The sequence below is a fragment of the Chlamydotis macqueenii genome, chromosome 19, assembly GCF_036417535.1.
Source record: "Chlamydotis macqueenii isolate bChlMac1 chromosome 19, bChlMac1.mat, whole genome shotgun sequence".
Lineage (NCBI taxonomy): Eukaryota > Metazoa > Chordata > Aves > Otidiformes > Otididae > Chlamydotis > Chlamydotis macqueenii.
The window spans coordinates 10,293,997-10,319,313 of NC_141574.1; the positions used below are offsets into that span (position 1 = coordinate 10,293,997).

A 25,317-nucleotide genomic window follows, 5' to 3' on the forward strand; every position below is an offset into this window, starting at 1 on the left:
TCATTTCCCAAGGCGGCAGCTGGGCTGGGCACGCGCAAGGAGCATCTCCTTCCTCCGGCCCTCTCCTGCTGCCGGCAGCAGCTCCGGAACGGTCGCGCCGGGATTGCCGCAGCCTCCCTGCTCCGCTGCGAAGGGCAGGAGCATCCCTGCCGCCGGCAGCCAGAGCAGGTGCCCGCCACCACCGCCACTGCTGGCTGCCGCTGACAATGGAGGGAGGGAGGGCGGAGGACGGCCAGACTCCACCTACCTCCGAAGGCCGCCGAGCACGGCGCTGCCATCAAAGTGTCTCCCTGACAGGCGAGACAGAAAATGGAGAGATCGACGGAGGGATCACCCCTCCTCTCCCTCTCCCCCTCCCTTCCTCATACGCAGAGCCGGCATCCAGCTGACGGGCGGCTGCCAGCGACGCGTCCTCTTCCTCGCCGAGTCGCCAAGCAGAGCGGCTTGCCGGGACACGCAGTCCTGGCCCATGGCTCTCCTCCCCGTCGGCATCTGCCTCGTGCTGCGCTGATGGTGCGTGAGGGAGCACCAGGAACAATAGCGGCGAGGGGGCCTTTCGCCCCGGCACCGAGCCCTCCGCCCCAGCTGATGCTTTCGGATGCTCAGCCCAGAGCCTCCTGCTGCAAACCTTTGCCTGCAATCGGCCTGCCGAGCTGGCAGCTGCCTGCGGTCCTCTCTGCCGGCCCAGGGACGGGAGGACAAAGGGGCTGCCTTGCTGCTTCCTTACTGCCAAATACTCCCAAGCCCTTAGGTCCTCCTTCCCGGGAGCTCCTGTGCGTGCACGGAGTAGCTCGGTGTCTCTGGCTCCCACCTGCACCCCTGTGCTGGAGCTTGGGCCCTGGTGCGGACAAGGCTCCCCAGGGCCACCGCTCCCCTCGCTGCCCGCCTGGACGGTTAGCTCCTGAGGGACGTCTCACCAGCTCCAATTCAGCAATGGTTGCAGACATTGGGGAAAAAAAAATGCCTCAGGTGCAGGAAACGCTGTGAGCTAGACACTCGGCTCCCCAGGAGCTGACTTATACTGCCTGCTGTTTGTTGAGTCCATGAGCAAACACCGCGCTTCCCAGGTCTCAGCCTGTCCCAGAAACCACACGACAGCAGCCTCCTGGGCAAAGCCATCTCCATTTCTAACACCAACTGCCACTCGGCCCCTCCACCTCCCACCGCTGAGCCAGAGTAAGAATCTCTTTCTTAAACTGCAAAATTAAAACCCTGTCTGTCATTACCGTCCAAGGTCCAACTCTTTTGCTCTGATCACACCAGCTTTTTTGCTCCTGGATCATCAGAACAGAGCACAGCCTGCAGCTCCTCTTAGATGTCACTGCCCCACAGCCACCACAGACAGCTCTACCTAGCAATATCAGCAGCATCTCAAAAGGTTTTTCTCAAGTCAGATAAGAGTTGGGCATTTCTCCCCAAAATCATTAAGGGTTAGATTAATCTGAGCTGCTTCGACCAAGGGACAGCTTTGCAAAACCCAGACCTGCTGCCCTTTGTCGCTGCAGGGCAGCAGTGCCGAGGCAGAAAGCCGTTCAATGAACTCCCTTGCTAAGAAACCAAACACACAGACTGCCCCACAGGCCACAGTCACGCGGGCTCACTGTCAGGATCAAAGCCCTAGATGAAAATGCGACCACAGCTGGAGATAAGCCACAAAATCCCCCTACCACCTCAGCTCCCTCCCGCTCCACCGTTTAGGTGGTGCCTGGTGGGCGAACGTCAGGCATTGCCCAGCCTCTGGGGCACGCCACTCCGGGTGACGCCCACAAAGCAAAATGCATGTGCGTTACACACAGAGTCAGTACATAACGAGAGCTGGGGGTGACGGACGAGGTTACGCACTCGTCTTGGCCAAACCTGAGCGGCCGGAGAGGTGCCCCGCTCCTCACAGGTTCTCCTCTGGGCTGAATGCCAGAGGTCTGCTGAGAAACCAGAGCAGCACAAGGTGGAAGGAACCTTTCTGTACTGGAAATAAAGCATAGCTATAAAAACTGTAAAATCTTTTTTTTTCCCCCCGACACGCATCAGGACACAGGCAACACAGCAAGTCTGTCAACAGCAGCTGAAGCACAGAAATCTCCCAGGCAGAGTCAGAGCGTACCCCACTGTTTAACGTCATTAAGTGCACACCACAACACATAACCAGTGCTTAGAACATACAAAAGCAGGGACAAGGCAGGTAAGAGGTCTGCTCCAACCCACAGCGAGATATTTAGGACCAGCGCTTAGTCCTGGGCCTTGGCACAGGGACCGTTTCCAGATCGGGTTGCAGAAGGACCTTTAGAACCCTAAGCTGCAGCTGCGCTGAGTTAAAAGGTTGCTCATCAGATCTTTACTTTGAATTTCCAACCTAAGCTGACCTGAACATCCACAAATAGATCTTCTCCTGCTTTCATGGAAATATTTTTGTGCTTTTAGCATTAGAAAAAGACTCAAACTCCTGCCCAAGAGCTGAGCCGGGTGCACAGCAGAAGCAGACCTTGCTCTGAAGTTCAGCTGCATCCCAGAGGCTCACAGAGTTTCAGGAGGAACCAGATACAAACTCCACCGCTTTCACCTCTTCCTCCAACAGTTCACATCTCCTGCTCTCATTTCCATGCAATCAACCAGAGAGGACAGAAGCGGTGGCAGTGAGACCGCCCTGTGCCAGGCAGCCTGGGTGGCCAGGCGCAGGAACGCCGAGAGCGCGCAGCCTCCTTCAGCTGGCTCAGCTAGAGGGATTTCCTGAATGCTTCCTCAGATGCCTCCTCAGCTGAACAGCTGGTACTCGCTCCGTTACCACTAACCACCACCAGACCGAACAAGGAAGACAAGGTTATTTTCACATAACTGCGTACTGCATACGCACGTTCATGCAGGGGGAGAGGGAAACCTCCCTCATTTTCTCCCAATCACAACAAACCTAAAGGTCTCGTGTACTCTGAAGAAGAGAGGAGGTGAATATAACACAGGCAGCGTGTTCCTCAGGCCAGTGGGCACTAATTAACCCTTTTTCCTCCCACTAGCAACACACGCTGTTCATGCTGCAAGCGGCTCTCTCCTGCGCTGCTCCTCCCAACCCTCCGTATGTCTCTGCTTGCACACTGCAGGTAAACAGTTTGCAACCTTTCTTTAAGATCCCAAAAGGGATTTGGAGGCTCTAGGATAGCACAGCGCTTGGCAAAGATAGGGCTGGGGCTCAAGGGGCCATCCTGCAGCCTCCAAGGGAGACGACATTCCCTACAGAGATGTGCCTGCATGCACCAGGAGCCCAGGCCGCAGCACAGGAGTTCACAGGGGTGAGCTGCCCTCTGGTCCCACGTGCCCAGGGAATCCGTACTGGGAGCACAGGACAGCCGAGATGCTGAAGTCTCTCTCGTGGCCTGGAGCCTGTCACCACTCTGAATTGCACCTGTTTGTCACCGGCCAGCCCAGCTTTCTGCACAACAGGGAGAGGGTGGTTCAGAGAGCAGCTAACACCTGCCTGCTGGGTCACCGCCGACTCCTCTTCATGGGTCTGCAGCTCTCCCCTTCAAAAATGACAATCCACCCAGGCAAAGATCTGCAAGTGCCTCAAAAAACTTGAATGACACAAGTACTGGAGGAGCCCAAACCCCTTGGGAAACACAGGTGCTGGCAGAGTCTAGCGCTCACAGAAAGGTGGAAGCCAGGAGCCAGAGGGTGAGAAGAGGAAAACTGGTCCCAGTCACTGCAGGGAGGTGCCACTGCCAGCAGCATGGACTCAGACTTCCGAATACAGGCATACCCTTCCCAACCCCGACATCTTTATCCTCCATTTCTTTTCAACACTACAAATAAAATTACCGTAAATACTTTCATTAGGCAGCAGGCAACACTCAGATCCCTGCTCCATATGAAAGATGGGCTCTCCATCACGGCAGGATGGTGTCGCCCTGCAGACGAGAGGAGGGGAAGCAAGGGGCTACGGCCAGGGACAGCAGAGATCTGAACCCACAGCCCTGTCCCTCACAGCGCATCCATTGCAGACTGCCCTAATCCGCCTCCAGCCGGAGAAAAAACACAGGAAAATTGGCAAGAGGTGGCGACTGTCCTGGGGAGGTATTCCCAGGACATCAGAAGCAAATCGACGCGAGCCAGGGCAGCTCTGGCCAATAGCCTGGGGTTCTGGCAGTCACCGAGCCTTCGCCAGCTGCTGCGGGCTGAGATGCTCCAGCAGCAGGGGAGTTACCAAGGTACTCAGTTTGTATCTGTCCAGGTCTGACCATTTTCAATTAAGATCAAGACAGGAACTGCTTACCTAGACCTTTTTACAAATAAGGAGAGGAAGGGGGAGACTTGTATCATTTATCTCATCCTAAAAGTTAGAAATTAGGCTCTTTCTGCTTAGCAGATACCTACACTTGGGTGAGATGAACTGCACTCAGACACATTTCTGTTTCTCTCCACTGCTTAGCAGAGGATATACACCAGCTGATGCAGAGAGCTGACTAGCTATGGCCAACAGGACTTCTTGTTCTGCCTTCTCTACTTTTGTTGCACAAAGGGCATCTTTGTTTCAGGTCCCTCCACAAAAATAGTTCATTTCCTCAAAGACTAAGGAGGTCTTTGGGGGAACTGAAAGGCTGCTGAGCCACTGAGGTGGCCTCCCAGAAATAAACCCCTAAACTTGTGTGAAGAGTAGTTACTATTTTATACCCTGTAAATCAGGAGTGGGATAGCGAGTGCCATCTTTTCATCTTTACAGGATGACAGAAGCGTTTATAGATCTGTAATACTGCATTTAATATCTGTTCAGAAAGCTGCCCAGGGGTGAGCACATACCAGAAAGATGAAGCAAGAAGCCTTTGAGAAAAGGGACGAAAGGACAGAAGTCAAGGGCTATCAAGTCCCTATGCCAGCAAGAGGGGCTGAGGGATGGGTAACCTGCAAAACCCCACCTAGATCAACAGTCATGGTCCCCTCTGGAGGGTATGAGCCATCACGGAAATCCATACGTCTAACAGTCCCAGTATTCCCAGCAGTAAGAAGAGGGAATGCTGCTGTGGGAGCTGTACAGTAAGAGCCGAGCCCTGAGCTACTGGCAGAGCAACAGCACAACTTGCACTAACCTACCCGCCGGGTGAGTTGTAAGTAATGTATTAAGGTGCTGGGTGCTCGTTAGGACTTCCATTAGCCAGAGTTAAGGATTAAACCACCACCAGTGCTGTCTTCAAGGTCATTTTCACCAGCAGCTAGTCATTGGGGAAGAAATGAGGGGAGCCTTACAAGCAAAGGGACAAAGCTCTTAACAGACATTAGACCAAGCATTTGTAGCAGCCGCAAAGGCAGAGCCACCGGTGATCCACAGCTGGGTGCTGCTGAGTGAGGCACAGGCTTTTGGGCAGGCCCTTGCTAACCAGAGGCCAGTGGTGCTGTGCCCTCTGACTGCAGCAATCACGGGTAATTAACTAAGCACCCAGCGTTTCCAGCAGGGCCCGAAGAGCATCCATTGACCAGCCACCCACCTCCCTCCCTCCCTGCAGACCTGCGTTTAACCCAGAAGTCAAAACCCCCAGAGAGGTCGCAGAAGGACTCAAAGGAGGCTGTCAAGAGTTTACATCAGCTCTCTACCTCAACTGCTGACAGAAGCCCAGGTACATAGGTGGAGGCAAGAGCTTGTTTCCACAGCTCACCGTTATAAGTTGCTTTCTCCCCCATGAAATGGCAGACAAAAAGCCTATACCCTCTTCCCAAAAGAGTGGGTGAGGGGGGTGGGGTCATGTTGGGTTTTTTTGTTTGCTTTTGGTTTTTTTCCCCAAAAGGAAAATTAAAAAATAAATAAAAATCAAAGGAACATTTTAATAAAATATAAACCCGATAAATCCTTTTCAGAAGGTCCTTTGAAACTGTAAAATCATCTTCGGGCATTCATAAGGAGCAGAAGACCCTCTTGTCTAGAATAAACCAAATAACCTGTGGTTACAACAGCCAGGGCCAGGTCAGGATAAGTATCTGTCCAGACACAGGAAAGGAACATCAAGAACAGCTAAAGCTTCCATGCTTTACTAAGTCCGAAGTTCCAGTCCATGCACTCCAAAAAGAACACGGGTCCAAAGAGCGGTGACAAGGACTAAAGATGGCTTCTCTGCAGAGAAGAATTTAAAAGTCCAGAGCTCTTCAGAGGTCTAAGGGGAATGTGACAGAGACCTACAAAATCCCGAAGGGCAAGGAGATGCTTGCAGGCAGCACCACACTTCACTGTTATTCCCAGTACAAGAACTGGGGACCACCAACTGAATCAGCATGCACGGGGCAGGTTCAGAAACAAAGCAAGAGGGGCAACTCTGCACAACTCGGCAGCGTGGCTCTTTGCCGCGATGTGTCACGACTGCAAATCTTTACTGGGTTTTGAAAAGCAGCTAGATGAATTCACAGAAGAAAAACCTACCAAGAGCTCCGAGAACATCAGTAAGTTGTTTTCTGGGTTACCAAGCCCCTGAGCTGCCGACGCTGACAGGCGAGGGCACACATCAGCGCTGCTCTCCCTGCGCACGCACCAGAGGCCCTCTGTCACCATGGTACCTGGCTAGCCAGGCCTTCCATGGACCCAGCCCGGCCTTTGCATGTTCCCTGGAGAGATTTTTTGATGCACATTCCTTGTGTTAATTCACTTTTTTTTCATTCACATATGGATACACCCGCATCAGTCTCCTCCCAATCCTCCACAGAAAAGTTATCCGGTCTTTTACACTTCCAGTCTGACACCAGGGTAATTCCACCTTGAAGTCTCAGGCGCTTTATCAGGTTACAAGGGCGTGCTTTCATCTCTCCACCCCAGAACCAGCTCCTCAACCTGAATCGTGGCAAGAAGCTCTTCCAACAGAAAGCACAGATCTTGGGCAAAACCAGGGAGCACAAGGACATGGACTACACCAGAAACGCTGTGTGCGTAACTACCAGAGCTGACAGTTCAATTAATGCAGGGAGCACATTTCCTTTTCTATTCCAGTTGTTAATGGATCACATGGGGGACAATCCCAGAGGAGACGTCACTATTTCCTCAAGCAGTCTGCCAGATTTTTTTTTTTTTTTTTTAACACATTTAACCTAAATTTTAATGTCCTCAATTTGAATTTCCAGCCCTTTGACTGTTTCTGCTGTTCTTCTCTGCACTCCTTCCAACATAATGATGTGCTCCTGGCAGCGGCGAACACGGAGCTGATGGTAATACCGTGTTCCTGCAGCAGCGCAGGCTCCCTGCCCGCCACAGCCCAATCTGCAGACCACCACGTCACCTTCAAAGCCCTGTTCAGACTACCGCCCCAACGACACTTCCAGCGCCTTTCAACGGTCCTGCTCTCCGGCTTTCGTCCTCTCATCACATTGTGCGTATTTTGGGTTATTTCTTGCTGGAGGCAAGACACAGAGATGCTCAGAGACACTTTCTTCGAGTTTATCAGCAATCTGGCTGTTTTGGCTGTGTTTCGGCCTCTCCAGATTCTTTTATACCATGTTTTTCTGTGACTAGTTGTTGTGAAATTTCTGCTGCTTTGGTGGCACCAGAGCATGGTATTAACATGGTGTTAAGCCTCTACTGAGAGCTGACAGAGGAACAGAATGAGAAATCCCAGTACGAAGTTTTAAAGTCAAAACAATTCAGTAAACCACAAAAACTGGATGACCATGTCAGTAGTTTAAGGAGGCAGAAGAGGATTCCAGCCTTATTTACTTTTCTCCAGTATATTCCAATAACAAGTTCAGGGGCAAACTTCTACCAACTGCATCTTGGCCACAAGAATTGAAACGCTCTATATGATATCATTACATATAGCGGACAATACCATAGCACTCTTTCCCACTCTTGTATTTCTTCTCACCCATTTAGCAGCAGTGCAAAATTTGGACACACAGAGAACGAACTAAACCACGACCACAGGGCAGAAGCAGACTAGAACACATACTCACCATCCTCAGACACAGTCCAAATCTCCTGCTTCAATCACAGCTCAGTCTCCTTGTTCTTCCACAAGTCTCACCTGCAGCAAAGAGCAGAAACTCAGATCAACTGTAAGGACAGTTCAGTATGAAAATAGAGGTGAGGTTGGCGGGGGGGGGAAAGAAACCAAGAGCCCAGCATCCCGTACCAACTGCCAACCTCTGCTTAGTGCGCTTTTCAGGAGCTGCTGGAAATCAGAATCAGCATCACAGGGGAGACACCAAATCCTTTCAGGCAGCCACTACACACAGCACGCAGGACTCGTCACCCATCAGCACACGCCCCAGAGGTACAAAAAGCACAGCTCAGGGCAGCGCGGGAGGGAGCTGAAGGAAGAAAGACTTGGTCATGATGGTTCGAGGACCTGAGGAGGACGCTTCCTCATACAAAATTTGGGTGCTCGGAGAAGATCATTGCGGTCTTGGGGGAAAATCACCTCTCAAATCAAATATTGTCCCGCCTAGGAGGTAGGGCAGGACCAAGAGCTCAAAGTGCCACACAAACGAGCAGCCTCTTCTGGCAGCTTTCCCCCTGCTAGCAGGGGGACTGGGCACAGGAGGCCTTTTGTAGTGGAGGAAAAGCCAAGCGACAAGACTTGCGCAAGGTCTGCTCCGAGAAGACCCTTTCCAATGGCATCGAGTGGTCCCACAAGTGGATCCTAGGATTTCCATGGAGGAAGAGATCCTTTCTTGAGGTTCTGCCAAATCTCTCTGATACGAGATCATTTGATCACCAACATCTCTCTCATCTGTCCACATTCTGGCCTCCATTCTGCTCTTCCAGCCCCACACACACTACAATTACATGCAATTAAACCTTGCGGTTGGAAACGAGCTGACAGCTCCGTAGCTGCTCTCTGCACTCCCATTCCCGGTGCCACTCACCCACCTGCACAGCCCTTCACTCTGCGCGCAAGTCGTATGGAAATCTGCATGCATGTGTCCCAACAGTTTTTAAAAATAACGATGTTCTAAGTGGGGATGTTCTGTATTTAAGCGTAGCCTGAAGATGGCTTAGAGCTCAACCACCAAACCTGATTTTTGCCAGTGTCCAGCAGCTTGTAGCACGCCAACGCCCCAGGAACGCTCAAGGCCTTTCGTAAGTTTTGCCACCATTTACTTTAACTTTTTCCTCCTTAGGTAAAATACAAATGTAAGCAAATGTGGAATTGGAGACTGTCTAAACGTCTCGCACAACGTAATCCGGCTGAGAATGACTCCCCCTCCTGCCTTTGAGGAATCAAGTCAGCCACAGAAGAGGCTCTGAATACCCAGCCAAGGCTTTCCTTCCACTCAGGGATTACTTTCCCAGCCCAGAATTACGTGAGGTTTGACAGCTACACGTCAGAAGGCCCAGCTGAATGCCAGCACTAAAGAGTCATTTCTGAAATGTAACCTTCACCATGAGCAAGCAGCACGCCAGTCCTCCAGCACCGCTGCGTGATGCAGCGGGGAGCTCCAGGGCCGTCAGGGAGGAATAATTACGCTTGTGCTTTCAGTTCATTTCTCATGTCCTGCCATGCACTCAATGAGAGAGGACAGGAGAAAGGAACGGGAGTTCAGAAAGGACTCAAAATCTGTACACTATATTACCTGACATTTGAAAGCAGAGCAGCAAGTTTCAGGAAAATATGACAAAAACTCACAACGGGAATCGACTTTTTTTCCTAGAAAAATGGGAAAAGACAAATACCGCAGAATCCCCCTTTAAACCCAGACCGTCTCTTTTCAACTACAAAAACCTTTTTCCCCACTATGTAGCATGACAAAGCAGGTCAGACCTCATAGAAAAAAAAAAGTCTAGTAGCAGCTTACTCTGCCACCAGGGAGAGTTCTTGCAGCTGGTGACTTGCAATGTAGGTGAAAAGCACAATTAGCAAGGGAAGGAACATGTTCAGTGCGCTCTGTTCACTAATCTGAAGATACCTGAATTATTGATAACACCGAACGACACGCGAGTACTTTTCCTGCAGTATATTTTGTACCAATTTATTAAGTCATGGCTGCTTCAGATTCTCACTTGCTCCCTTGTAGGAGCAGTCAGTAATCACAGAAACTGCAATTCTCTCTGGCTATGTCATATTTGAGGATGTTCCTCCTCGGTCCCATCCCCCAAGCTGTTCCTGAAAGCCAGTTGCCCAAGAGGAAGGCGGCACAGGGGAGCCGGGACTCCTGCTGCCGCATTAGCTCAGCCCGCAGGAATGCGTGCTCCTCCACCCCCAAGGGCTTCCTCCTCCTAGTTGGAGCAGTGAGGAAGACGAAGGGGATCCCGAGGATTTATGGGGTGATGGAAGGCAGGAGATACCACAAAAACCCAAATGCCATCCCTATCGCCAAGGAACGCCTTGGGCCTCCAGCACTACCTGAATTACACCTGGCCCAGTCCACCCATCTGCAGGCAACTTTGCTCGTGCGCTTGTGCAGTTCCATGTGCTCCTCCACCAGCATCCCAAACACACCCCCCGTTTCAGGGCTGGCTGTGGTCCTCTTCCTTTCAAAGGCTGCCGTGTTCGACTGTCTCCCGGCTCTGCCACCGCAGCTTCCAGCCGAGCGGTCTCCAGTCTTTGGGAGGGAGCCTGGCAGCTGCCAACATCTCTCTGGGCTGGCACCTCCCACCTCTCCTTTGGAAGTCATGCATGCGCTTTTGCAACCACACAAGCAGTGGTTTCCTATGCAGGAGGCTGGATTCCCCCAAAATCCAGGTTAGAAGCCCCTCTAAAGTCTCAGTCACTGGGGATGGGCTGGACTCAGCTGCCTGCTACACCCAGCCAAGGCAGAGGCTGACACTGAAATCAAATGAAGTGACCAGAAACAGGACAAAGACATGGGATGAAGCCAGAGAGAAAATAAAAGAGCACGATGCCCTTTCATGCACGGAGGAAGCCCCAGCTCAGAGCCTCTCGTTCTGTTGCTGCGCAATCGTAGGCAGAGGGCAGGGCTCGCGCCCCACAGCTGGGGTCCGGCAGAGCCAGCAGCCCACCGCCCTCCCCGGTGCCCGGCTGCAGGGAGGCGCAGGCCAGCGCCAGCCGTGCTGGGCCTGCTGACGAGGCAGCGCGGTGATGCTGCCTGACACACCTGGGTTGGTGCAGAACTGGAGAAAACAACTCACTTCGCTTGAACATTTTTATAGCCTGTATCCTACCCTGGGCCTATTAATGCTGGAGCCAAACCCTCGGATAATAAGGAAGTGTCAGAGTTGAGAACACTCGTAAAAATCTTAATTTGCTCTCCCCGTAGCCCTCTTGCCCATGTGACTCACGCATGTTATTGCACACTTCATTACGCAACTGCGTTATTTCCTCCAGGGATCTTTGCCTCTCAGTGCAAAACAGAGCGGCAGGGACCGAACCCGCGGCCGTCTTGCAACCTCTGCCCTCATGTGCTGCAGATGCTAGAAGAGATGCAGGGGCTGCGAGAAAAGAGCCCGGACAGAAGGTGCGAGCTCTGCCTGCAGAGCTGGACCCGTCCTCCTCTGGGACGCTCAGCCACCCCCGAGCCAGACATTTCACAGACGACGATTCCATTGTTCTCCATTTTCTGAATTGCAGCTCTGGACTCAAACACCCGAGTCGCCTCTCAGCTGCAAACTAAGTCAAGGTGTGATATAAACTGGATGTGCACGAGAAAATCCGACTTTCCAAGCAAACAATTAGGCTATCAAAAAATCAGAAGAAACATTTACTCTCTCTCTGCCTCTCCACCTCTCAAGGAGGTGCTGTGAAAGCGTATCACCCCTTCACCAGCGTGTATTTACGGCAGCCTCACAGAAAAGCCTGTGAAAAGCTTAACAGCTCTGCCTTCAGAACAGCCCGACTAACCACAGCCAGCCGGGCTCAGGAGACAGCGAGAAACAACGAACAGCACGGCCACTCCCTGCGATCACCTGCCGCTGGCACGCCGCAGGGAGCAGAGGTCCTTTGGGAGGGAGCAAGGATGCCCATCGGGGCGCAGGGGTATTTCAGACGTGAACAGGGAGCTCTGGAGAGGCGGGAAACACAGCAAGCGCTGATTACAGCTTCCAGCCTCGTCAGTGCCGCTGCGACGCTGCTTTCGGTGTGCACCCCAGGCGAGGTGGGTGGCCCCGCTGGCAGCTCCACGCCTCCCGCTACAAGACTCATTTTTAATTGCTTGTAAAACTTCACCGATTGTTTGCAGTTGGAGCGAAGCTCTCTGCGCTCAGCGCCTGCCCCGGGCAGAGATTTTGTTTTCATTTCAGCTAAAATGGTAGAGTTAGTCCTGGTGTACTTAATGGGGAAAACCAAGTCCCAGTATTAAATGGGAGATGTCAGAAGAAACAACCAGGAACCCAATCAGCGTTACTTTGATCCCAAATGAAACGGAACAGCCATCTCAAGCCTCTCAACTAATTAGAGGCTAAAAATATAATTGTCAGACCACACAGTCACATGCAAAGCAGATTGTGTAGGTCGGTCTTTGTTATTTTAAGCAAAATTACAGGTCTGAGGGCTGTTTCTAATGAAGGCCACTACCAGCTGGTCCTCAACAATAGAAAACTTTTACTGATGGATAACTATTAAAAGATTAGGCTACCAGCGCTTAGGAATGGCACGCTGAAGAATGATGATGATGATGACAAGTTGCCAAAGTGTTCGGATTGCTCTGCAACGCTAAGTGATCGTAATTCAACTGCACATGGGTATAACCAGAGGCAAGGCATGAATCCAGAGACCCAGAACTACCCACAAGATGAAGGGCTGCTGTTTTCCAGGTCACGTACCTTAGAGGACCCCGCAGTCTCCTCCGTGAGAGCTGCCAGACAAGGTGCAGGCAAGAAGTCTACTGCAATAATATATAAAAGTAGTAAATTGCAGAGGCAGCAAACTGATGGCATTTCTGTCCCCAGCGCCACCGGGGCCACGGCTACAACTGCCTCCAGGTGGCCAGAGCTCAGACAGCAAGTTTGAAGCAAAAAGACAAAACCTACCTAGTGATCCACAGCAAAAGAAGTTCACATACGCAGCTTAAAAAAAAAAAAAATAGAGAGAAGACTTTTTCAGTATGTTTAAGTATTTATGCAAAGTATAGTCAGCTCCAGGCAACTCTGCTGACAGGGATAGAACTCAATCCAATTACTGGTAGACGATGTTTCAGAATTGGACAAATTCCATCAAGCTTATGAAAAACGCTGTCCTTTTTACTGCTTACAGTACTTAAAACGGATCAGATTTTTTTTTTTTTGTCCAGGTCTGAATACGTGAATCCCCACAGGTCCCCAAGTAAGCAGAGCGGCCCACGATGCCCTTGGCACATCCCACCTCCGGCTGCTCTTCCCAAGGAGAATGGTGACTCAGGATTACAGACCAAATCTCACGCTCAAAGTCAACCCACCTGCAAGGTGTGGGGAAGGTAAGAGACGTTCTCCCAGGGGAGGAAGGTACCTGCAATGGCACTGCACACACAATAACCATCCCGAGTACCAGGGGACCGTCTCAGACCAACAGGTAGCAAGACACGGACATCATCTCCCTCAGCCCACGGCGCAGAACCACGACTGCCCAAGAGCTGCACCACTCCGGCGTGACCACAGCCACCGCGGCAGCCGGGAGAGGGCAACGGCTTGCAAACCCTTCCTGGCTGTCCAGTCTGAGCCAGTTCATTATTAAAATGCCCTCAAAGTGCTTCCCTTCATATTTAAAACCCATCACGACCTCTCTGGAAAGTGATTAGACTCCTCTTGTATTCGACTCTGGAACACTCTGCTTTCAAACAGCGATTGCACCCAAGAGGTCAGACCAGGACACAGAACGCAGCTCTTCGCAGGCCTGCAGAGAGATGGGGAAAGCTGCTGTACCCGGAAATGCTCCTGACTGCACAGCACCATCCTACCGGAGAAAGTCACCTTTTGGCTCTCCAGAACACACCCAGATGTGGCTAGCACTTTGCTAGTCCTCGTGCACACTCTCAGTCCCAGTTTATACAGCTGTACAGTGGAGATGCCGGAAGGCTGTCCTCCGAGCCGGCGCCGCTGTCCCTCTTGGAGTCAGGCGGGTACCGTCGGGACAGATGAGCCAGCCCTGCCCGCCTGACAGCTAGGCAGCAAGGAGAGACAGGGTACATGCATGTGCCAGCTGCAAGGGAGGAGAGTTGAGCGTGTGCACGTGGATAAGATTACAGAGAGCACAGAGCAACGGGAGGACAGACACCAGAGCCATGCCGGGAGAGCAAATCCCTAAGGAAGTGTTGAAAGAGCAGCAGAATGAGGGAGAAAATGGGCAGAGCGAGTTTAGGGAAGGGATTTCAGGAGCACAACTGCCATGGAGTCAAACCTCCTGAACGGGGAAGGGGGATGAGAATAATTTGGAGATCTCGCCAAGCTCAAGGCTTTTGCACCAGCAGTTCCAGTACGGTGGGTAAGGCAGGCCGAGGAGACGAGGGACTTCAGTCTGAACGGGCTACAAAGAGATCATGACAGCAGGAAAAAAGTCAGTCACAGGAGGTGAACAGGAGCAGAGGCGAGCTTTGCCTTTAACAAGGGAGAAACTACACAGCATGGGGAAGGATTCAGAGGCAGGTGAGAAACCAAGAATAAAAGGGAAGGAGAATGGTGTAACAGCGAGGAAGAGACAGCACAGGGTCAGAGGCAAGACGACAAACCAGAGCAGAACTTGTGCCTTCTGCAGGGAAAGGAGAAGAGCGTGTGGGAAACACAGAGAGGGAGGAGGGGACATGCACACGGTATTTTGTCTTTTTCACTCAGAAGAAACAAGATCTTCTGCAGTAAAAAGGAAGCAGAAAGATGACGGCAGAAGTCAGGTGTGCCCGGAGCAGCCACACGTGCTTAGCGCCTGACGAAAGCAAGGCTCTTCTTTAGCGAAGACCAGAGCAGATCCTACACGAGCCGTGAGCCTGCAACGCTGCCGGCAGGCCTGGCCCCGCACTGCCGCAACAGTTGCACCGCTGCCAAAGTAAGAATGAACAGAAGAAAGTTTTGGAAAAAGTAAATACATGAGGAGAGATGGGCTGGAGACTGCAGAACTTGGGGAGAGCAAGGCAGACCCCGAGGGCAGAGACACTGGTGGCAACAGGGGTCTCTGCTTTGGCTGAGGACCCCGGGGCGGGAGCTGCACCGGCGCACTGGCAGTTTTGGGGTCCGTGCTGGTGAATAGTGGAGTGGGGACTGCCAAGGGTGGAAGAAACAGCAAAAGCAGCAGCTGTGGATGCGGGAATGTAGAAGAGGGTGTGGACAGAGCTGGAGGGGGAAAATGGGCAAACAAGACTGGAGCTCAGGAGAGGAAAATACGACCAGAATTTGAAAAACGCCCACCTCAATAGGCTGGGCCAGAGATACGCACGTAGTGAAGCCCTGCTATCATCTCTGCACTTCAGGCCCAGGGAGTAGCTTAGCCTGGGGACACCATCAAAGCGGTCTAATGACAATTTGTTTTGTGGAAGACTGAAGGAACAGGCGATGGGGAGATCCTTACGGCACATCCAAGCTGCAGAACCGCTTCTCCAGCGCCATTTTGTCTCTCCCATCCTTTCCTCTGCCAGGAGTCAGGCCATCCAGACACAGAGAGGAGCCAGGACACCGCCTATGCCGTGTGCCAGGCGGCAGTGCGGAGGCAGACTCTGCTACAGACTCCAGCTGGGAGGATGCCTCCCGCAGTGCCACCCAGATGTCATCAAGGTGTGCAGGGTTACAAGGGAAGAGAACAGAGCCCAGCACTTTGCCAGACCCCTAACGAGCACTGCTGTCTATCACTGCAACAGTTTTAAGCATAATTAATTTCATCAGTGTGTCTGCCTGCCAGCTGAGTTCCCTCTTTACGCTCATGACAGTGAAATCAGGAGTTTCCAGGGGAAACCAGTACCTGCGAGCGAAGCCTCCCATACCGCAGAGCGAGGACGGTTAGCGTGCGTTGCTCAAGGCCATCTCCTTTCTCTTACCAAGGCTGTGGCAGTGAAGCACCTTGCTCTGCAGAAGCAGCCAAGGGGCTGGGGGCAGCCGGTGGCACCAGGTGGCAGCAGCACACCAGGGATGCTCCCCTGCCAGGTCAGCCTCTGCCTCCTCCTCCTTTCATCTTCCCAACGAACTGGCAGAGAACAGGGCCTGGCAAAGGCTCTGCCCGATGCCACACACGCTGCCATCTCTGCGCCGATGCACTTCCCATCTCAGCCAGCGAGAAGCTGAGACACCAGCAGAGAGCGAGACAGATCCCTCATTCATTTCAGCGGCACACGGAGGAACCACGGACCTGAAGAGCCCCCACCGCCTGCCACCATCCCCAGCCTCCAGGCCTCTCATCCCCAGCCGGCAGAGAAGGGATCCAAAGCCAAGGACCCAAGCTGAACTTCATAACCACCGGACTGATGGAGACAGGAAGCACAACTTTGGCAAACATCTCCAAAACCCCCTGTAACTCCAGCCTGTTGTTCTCCAGTTTTGTTTGCTTTTCTTTAAAAAAGCAGTTGGGACATTTCGAGTCACAATTAAGCCTTTATTCAACTACAAACAATTGCCTGGTCCCTACCCAAAAGCAGCGCAGATGGACCCATCCCAGCTGCAATCCAGGCTCCTGCCTGCTCCCACTCCTCTGCCTGTAGCCCCAGAAAGATGTGTGGGATGCCAGGCTCCCTCTCACTCTGCCACCGGCAGCCCCATTACCTCTCTCACACCACGCCGTGCTCAGATTTTAACTCAATCTCAGGAAGGAAGCAGCATCAGCTTCAAGGAAATGGTGCCTGTGTTACTGAGGTCACATCCCAGTCTCCAGGCTGGAGAAGCACTCTCTGAACTGGGCTCTGTACAAACACTCATTTCTTCTTACGCATCAGGAGAATTTGCCTTTTAACTCCTGTCAACTTGTGGAGCCTCTGACAGCCACGGTTTTCTTTGAAAGGCAGTCTTTGTGACTGCAGAAAAAAATCCTTATATATGTGACCCAAATGCACCAGAAGGCTCAGAAATCAAAAGATAAAGTCCTGAAGTGTGCCGCTCCCCCTCTCCACCCTGCCTCAACCTTCCCCTGCCAAGCCCACGGCTCTTCGGAGCACCCAGCTACAATATGCTCGTACTCACCATCTGGGTCCTCTAAAAGAATTTCAAGCAAACAGCAGCAACACAACTTCACAAATAGCAGCCCAGCTGCTATTACAACTATAACTTCTATTATTCTTTTATGCAGGTGCGTAAATATACTCTTCCGGTATTACTTTAGGAGCCCTAAGGTTCCTCAGGCATCTGCCTGCAGCCAGCAGGTAGAGGGCAGGATGGACAGGGATCCATGTCCCTCGGTAAAGGCAGCTGGAAGCCAGGCAGGATACCTTTGGCATCCAAACTGGTGCTAGACTAAACTGACACTTGCCTGCCAGCATCTGAATCCCCTCTGAGATTCAATAGAAACAGTGTCTGAAAGAAAAAAAATACTGCTGTTATTCCAGGTGATCACATGCCCTATACCAGTCCTGCAACACAGGGTTTGACAGCCCTGATGGCCACGCTTCCAGCTCCGGCTGTGTCTGCTCAGCACCGAAATCCCCAGCCTTGTTCTGCTCCAGAGGCAGACCCCAGGCCAGAGCCCACGTGCCATCATTCGCATACAAAGCTTCTAGGGGAGCCTGTTTTCTTCCAAGGGGAATTTTCTTCCACAGGAAGAAAATGAACCATTTTTTAGTTACCTGCATAAACATGCACATGAAAAAGCTACAGCTGAAAATAGAGCAGGTCTGAGAGGACAACAGAGCATTGAAATTTCTTCTCTTGACTCACCCAAACCAAGCCCACTTTCCCCAGCAGCCTCCCCACAATCGGCCACACCAACGAGGAGGATCCCGCACGAGGGTCTGCAGTGCCAACAGCGACAGCTTGAAATGTGGCTGGGAAATGTGGCTGGGAAGACATGTCTCTGCTGAACGCTCCTCCCTGCTCCTGGTGGAAACCAGTTCCTCTCTAAAACTCGCAATAATTGCACCATTATCAAATTAAGCACACAACTCCACCTTCCACAGGAAGAAGGCTCTAAAACAGCGACAACCATCTGCTCGGTGTTTCTACCATCAAGCTACAGGAAGACAGATGACCACAAGATGAGAGGAAAACCCTCGAGAGTTGTTATTAATAAGTTAAGAGCTCACTTTCAATTACATGTTCAGCTTGAAATCGCTTTTTGCTGAGCATGGTCATCCAGTGGTCAAGCCTGCCAGCTCCTGCGGAAGCGCTGGGTTTGCAGGCAGCTTCTCCAGATGGTATTTTATGATGACAGCCTGGACGTTCTCCTTCCCTGTGCTACTGTGGAGAGGAACCCTCTCAGGGCTTCGTGTTGTCGCCGCTGTTCTTCCCAACCAGGCACGTATAGCAATGAACTCTGAAACCTGCACCTCACGAGGCTTCTTCTGGGGGTGGTATCACACTGCTCCCTCCCAATACCAAGCAACACCTGACCTGGCCTTTAACAATGCCCCCTTCCCACACCAGGCCCTCAAAATCTCTGGTTAAACTAGAGCCTCTGCTCTTTAATTTTTAACTATCTGGAGCCTTAAAAAAAAAAAAAAGTTTTGCACTTTAGCAGTGGAAAATCCTGTGACTGCCTTGCACACTGACCTGGTTTTGTTAACAAACTCACCCCAAATGATATGGGCAGGACAGTAAGGTCAGGTGAGTTTATTTGCTACCATCTCTGCTCTCTACCATGAGTTTAGCTGTTTCTAAAAACAGTGCTGTCCACGACGTCCTCTCAAAAGGCACTCTTAGAAAGGGAAATCCCCAGCCAATCAATAACAGGAAAGAGAAGGCAATTCGATATATATAGCAAGTCCCCTGCTTAGCTAGCAGTAAGAGCCGCACAAATTCACACGCACTGTCCCTTCCCCACTGGGGCAGGGCATGAAGATGGCTACATGACAAGCTCAGTGCTGACAGGAGCCTGAGGATTCATACTCATCTGCTGCAATTCACATGATTTTTTTTTTTTTTACTGCTAGGAACAAAGCCTGGGATTTCTTACCTTTAATAACTGAGTGTATTAAAACTCATTAAGGATCAAATTCCCGCCTCTAAAGGGTTTGGGACAAAATGAAATGCATCAGACTTCCTGTATCAACACAAAGACAAATCTCAGAAGGCAAGGAGTTTTTGTCATCTTTGCGCAAACACGAGCCAGTCACCTTTCTCACTTCGCACATCGCTGACACGCTGGGACCAGCAGCAGATCGATGAGCAGTTTCAGCTGCAGCCAGAGTTTCCCCAGCACTGTTTATTCATTTCAGCGCATACTCTGCAAGGCAAGCCAGCACCCAGGGCTGCAGCACAACAGCTCCGGGTGCCGGCACTAATGGAGAACAGGCAGAGCAGAAAGCCGTGACTTTGGAAGAAGTCAGAGTCGCAGCACTCGAGGAGGCATCTCGTTTCCCATCCTCTTCCACAACAGCCCTTTGCTCTGCGATTTCTGGGGGGGTGGGAGGAAGCAGGAGCGGCAGCACAGCTACCCGCAGCACAAGCGCAGTGGGATTGCGCCCGCTGGGCTCTCTGCTCCCCAGGGAACTCCGACAGATGAACCGGCTGCTCGCTCAAGCTGCGATTTTGCCTGCTTCGTCATTAGTAAAACATGCAGAAAGTGTGGCTTCCTCTTGCTACGAGGATCAGACCCATTGAATCTTTTCTGAGAAGTCTAAGTAACTTCCTCTTGTATTTCAATAAAAAAAGGCAAGCCTATAGGCAGAACAGTTTCTCTCATACTTCTGGAAATTCCTCTAGTAGAAACACCTATTGAAGAAGGAAAGATGCAGTAGGGGAGGGAGGAAGGGAGGGAGCGAGTTTCTTTTCATCAGGTCTGTCCTTTATTGTAAAGAAAACTGCTAGTCTGCTTCGCAGGACGAAAACACTTTTGCTTCCTCTTTTGCCTCATTTAGCAATGGCAGTGAAAGCTCTGCACTGTTTCCTAGTGAGGTAGTTAGAAGATCTGCACAGAACCTCTGCATTCAACAGTTTTATATTAAAAAATAATCTCCATTTAGTCTCCTTGCTGAACAAAACAGGCTGTGTCTAGGATCATCTTACCCAGCATCCAGAGGTGCTTGGCAGATGGAAACGCAGAGAACAGGCAGCAGAAAGATACCGTATGGTCTGCCTGCTGGCATGCCAGGACGGGTGACACTCCCCAGGGAGCAGAGCCAGCAGCCAGAATATTTTAACTTTTAACATTACAGAAAGGGGAAAGAGCAAAGAACAGAGTAGGTAAGAAATTATCTCGTGCCGGTCCAAGGAAGTGCAAAGGACGGGAGGGAGGAGTACGAGTCGCTTGCTGGCACCTACCAGCCTTGGCATCCACTCCCCTGTGGATCCGCATCCAGTCCTGGCTGCCTGCCGGTAACGTGGCATTCCCTCCGGCAGCTGCCTGCAATATGTCTCCAGGCCGCCCTATAATGAGCGCAGTGCCTCGGGTGCTAGAGGCTACCAGCTCTCCTAACGGAACGGTCAGTGGCGTGAGTCAGCTGCAGGCACAAGAAAGGACATTTGTCTGAAGAACTGGTACAGCACGCCCATTAATTCATTTCTTCTGATCGTTTATTTGTCTTAAAGTACTGCAAGGGCTTCCCCACAGACCCAGCTCCTCTCTAAGTCCAACCTCAGCCCGAGGCAACTCCATTAATTAATTAATTATCGCTTCCTGCACCACACCTCATCCCTCACCTTCAGCAAGCAGAAGAGCTCCTCTCCAACACGGTTCTTCATGCTACCAACACGCTGCGCTACAAAAAGAAAGCGCCTGTTCTTCTAGGGTTGGCACCCTGATAACTCACAGTATCACAACTTTATACGGGAAAACAGAGTCAACATCATTGCTTAATGTTTAAGGCAAAGATTAATCTTGCCGGGGTCACCTCTCCGAAAGACACCGCCTCCCCAGATCTCCCACTCTGTATTCTCACCAGCGCTGCAGACGCCCACTTGAAGGATCACAACTGCCAGGCTGGGGAACAGAGATGAAGCTGTCACAGCCGTCAGGCCAACATCAGCAGAAGCATGAGAGTAAAGCTGCTGCAGCAATCACTTTAAAGTACCATTTCCACTCCAAGCAGAGGAGCACTTGACACTGCCCTGTAAGCTGGTGCAACCTGGCAAAGCTACAGGGAAAGTCTGGGATTTGCTGTCAGGTCCCCTCGGGGATTTCTGTGCACGCCTCCAATACCTGGGAGTCTCCCACCACGGCCCCTTCCCTTACCGCACGACTGCTAATGAAAAGATTGTGTATTCTTGCTGCTGCGTGCCCTTTAGTTACAACTGCCACTGCAATGACGCACCCCAAGCTCAAAATCCCCTGGAAGACAGGGACTTCACAGCTTAAACAAGCACTTCTCCTTTGAAATCAAGGTACTTTCTCTTCCCATAGGCAGCTAAATCCAAATACAAAAATGTATTTTTCACCTGCCTGAGTTAGAGGCAACAAGGCCCTCGGCAGGGCGGCAGTGTGGGAGCTGGAGCAAGAACGGAAAGGATATACAGCACTGGGTTATCCCAGGGATGATAAGACTCCCTAAATGCAGTAATAAAGTTATTTTATAAAGACATTGTACCACATGAGCTCTAGCACCAACCCGAGCCTAGCAGTGTCAGAGCTGGCATCCATTCCAAAATTCAGGATCACTTGGTAACAGACTATCAGCTCAGCTAGGCTACACCTTCTTTGTGAAGGGCCACCGCTGACCTCCGCTCTGTCCCTCTCCCTGGACACGCTGTTCCTTCCTCTTCCTGCAAAAGGGAAAGGGGCAGCACGCAGAGCCCCTGGCACCTTGAGGAAATCGGGTCCGCAGACAGAAGAGTTTCCTCACTGCAAACAGGATGAGATTTCTCTTTGCCCAGACGCCCTCTCTCTACATCCACAGCTACTTGCCGGGCTTGCACACATATCCTTGGCCTCCGGATATCATCAGGTTGCCAGAGAAGGTGGGCAGAAACAGGGGGCGCTGGGAGCTTTCCCTTCCTAGAGTAGTTGCCTCTTGTCAGCTGCTTGTAAAGGGCGTGGATGTGAAAAATGCAAGCCCGTAGCTCCCCTGACAGAGAAATATTAAGTGCTGGCACTTTCTAGAAGCAGAATATCTCCCCTATGTGCCAGGCAGCTGACGAACAGCCTTCTGCAGGTGAGAGAGGTGTTTGCAGAAGACTGAGAAGAACCAGGCACATTGTCCAGGAGCACAAAGGAGTCAAATACACAAAAAAGGAAAGCTGATACCTCAGAAAGAGGAGGCAAAGTTAATCACTCCGCAGGGATCCCAGCCATTATGCTGTCTAACCCACTGGACTGCAGGGAAATGGTGCACAGAGGCAGACAGAAACTCATCACACCAGAACTCAGCACCAGTTTCCCTGTCACGAGGACCTCAGCTTTAAAAAAAAAAACCAAAACAAAAAAAAAACAACAAAAAACCACAGGAGCACTGAACTATAGCATCAAAGGAAATAACTCCCACATAGAGGACATAAAAGCATCAGGCCGTGACATACCCTGGAGTCACACCACTCATCACACCGCAGGAGCATCAGAGGGAACGAGGGGCTGACAAGGGCCCAGACCTACCCAAGAGTGCAGGAAAGGTGACAACAGGGCTCCAAAAATCTTCAGCAGAACTGTACTTTGGGGGAAAAAAAAAAAGGGGGCTGTGCAGTCTGGCCAGAAAGCAGAAGTACAAGCCCAAACAATGCTGACTGGGGTGAGAGGACATGACTCCAGGGCCCCTTTCGTTCTCCTAAACCCGCACCTGAAGACCGGGGGTCACAAGGAGCTCATCAGGTGACGATGCTGCCGGGTGGTACCAGCAGGCAAGCCATGCTGCAGGAAGCACAGGCACCGACCCGTGCGCTGGGCTGCCAGCCAGCCACGCTCTCCCCAAGCACCCTCGGTGAGATGTTCTCAAAACGGGGTGTAGTTTTGGAGGAGATACTGAACAGGACCACGGCTTCTCTCGTTCACACTAAAACAGGGACACACAATTCTACCTGACTCTGTCATGCTGTGTGCTGGCGGTACTGAGGCTACATGGCAGTAGCAATAATCTGCACTTCCGCTGACTACTTTGAAAGATTTTTTTTTTTTAATTTATTGTGAATCCAGGCAGCACAGTGGAAATAACAGAGGCAACTGAATAGATTTATGCTGGATTGCCACAAGGCACTCATGCGCTCAGAGAAAGCTGGCTACTTCAAGTTTCTAGAATGAAACAAAACAACAAAACCCTCTGAAGTTTCCAGAAGGAACAATGCAAACTGCATCCCTCGCTCGGAGCAGTCCTCAGTTTCAACAGAGACCATCAGAGAAAGACTGGCAGAGTCTAAGCAACCAATCGGACTAAAGTAGAAATGCTTTGAGGGTCCTTACCATAAAGCTGTCACTCACAAGCAGTATCTTGTCCAAGCACGTTTTGCCAGAGCGAACAATTCCACAATTTCATTTTGCAATGAAGAACTGGTCAGGGTGGAAAAGGAACAACGACTCCGCTTTCCAGTCAGTGCTGTCTGAGGCATGAAATGGAAGAAAGCTGAGCTCTAGAGAATACCCTGTTGTGAATGTGGGCTTAAGTTCAGATACAAGACTTTGCCCCCGAGCAGATAAGTTGTGAGCCGTGTCTAGCTATGCCTCTGCTGCCAGGCCAGACTCCTCCAAAGAGAGGTGGAGCTGACGGCGGTCAGCAGCCTCAGCAAAACTCACCAGATTTCGCTGCTTGCTAGGTCTCAGACAGAGGTGCCCAATACGCAGCCCGTACTTTGCTACCAAACAGTCCCATCCACTTTACTCCTAGCTAACGCCATTCCCAAGGCTGAGGTAGATCTCAGCCCTCGTTGCCACCCCTCCCATGAATGCTGTGCCTGCCTTCCACAGCACAATCAGACCCACACCCCTGCAAAAGGCAGCGCGATATTTCTTTCCCCCAGGAAAATAAATATTGGGAAAAACAAAACTCTACTGTGCATGCCCAGGACAGCCGACCTTCATGGGGTTTATAGTGCACGAGATCAGCTGTATCAAACATGCTGTTGAGCAAACACTCCACCTAGAAGATAAGCGATACGACCCACGAGGGAAGGAAGATTGGTATTGCTCTGAATTGGAGACTAAAAGGAATAAGGCACCTACAAATACACACAACATAAAAGGAAGCCTCTGCGGCCAGTAACTTGATACGTGTTGAAACAGAATACACAGACACGTAACTCTCCGCTCTTGGGATAGGCCCCAGGCAGGCTTCTCCCTCCGGAAGAATAAATTTGAGGGCACCTCTCAACTACGAGCAATAAAGTCAAAATAATAAGTAACAAAGTTATTACCGCTGCCAAGAGCGGGAGCTATCTGTTTAGTTTTGTTGTTGCTCTGTCCCAACAATGTCGTCTCCCTTAGGAAACGCAAGACACTGCTTTTAAATCTACCGTACACAGACCAGTCAGGTCTGCAGAAAGATGCTGCAAAACAAAGCCCATGCAAAACTATTCCCACAATCCCATCCCCACCCCCTCGGAGCCAGCTCAGAGGCAAACCCAGACACCTCAGAGTGAATGGAGGCTCCGCGCCAAAACCTCAGCGCGAGGAAGGCCGAGCATAAACACAGCGGGAAAGCTGCCGGGGAGCCGTGTCGAAGGAGTCTCGACAGACTCTAAACCTCCACGTGTGTCCAATCCTCTCAGCAGCCATCAGAGTGACCAAATCAGAGATAAATAAAGCAAAGCTGGAGGAAAACAGATGGCAGGTAAGGGGGATGTGTGTGTGCGGCCCAAAAAAGACTCCAAGAGCTCAGGCTTAGAGAGAAGGGCTCCCTGGTACCAGCACACGCTCTCTGGCAGAAAACTGGCTCATTTCAAACAGGATTGGACCACTGAATGCGTTTCAGTTTCATTTCAGCTCACGTTCCCAGTTAAAAGAGCTGACCTTCCTGCGCAGGCAAGGAATCAGGCAGCACCCCAGCGTACGCAGCAGCACAGCGCATTACTGCCGCCGGAGCCTTTCCAATCAATCGCAGCGCCTACAGCTCCGGCTGCAAAGCCAAAGCACCTCACACCTGGGCAGTTTCCTTCCTCGCAGAAATTCACACCTCCGACAGAAAGCACCCCCGATTTCCGTGGATTTGGTTCTGGGCTGCGAGTGCAGATGCGGTTGTACTTGTTGCAAAGGCAGAGAGCAAGGCAGCAACCAAACAACGCGGACTCGAAAGTAGGCCTGAACAGGCATTTACTATTTATAAGCTAATCATCTGATCCCTCCTAAGGGAAATCCTATCCTTTTGGGCTGTTGAGAGCGCGCCTAACTGCACAGTCTCCGCGGGACTGCTAGGAAGGAACAGAAGGGAAGCAATTATACGGGCGAGGAGCGCACTCAAACTGCCCAGACAAAATTCCTCCCCGCTCCGTAACAGCACAGGCATCCTCCTGGAGAGCAA

General features: G+C 51.4%; 1 protein-coding gene across 1 annotated transcript in view; it reads right to left on the bottom strand.

Moving 5' to 3' along the window:
• MTMR4 (myotubularin related protein 4) overlaps positions 1-25,317 on the bottom strand; it is a 56,810-nt gene that overhangs the window by 28,821 nt on the left and 2,672 nt on the right. Inside the window, exon 2 of the mRNA XM_086763073.1 lies at positions 7,906-7,976. Within this exon, the coding sequence (XP_086619199.1) occupies positions 7,906-7,908 (3 nt within the window). The 5' untranslated portion in view covers positions 7,909-7,976. The remainder of the gene's footprint in view (positions 1-7,905; positions 7,977-25,317) is intronic.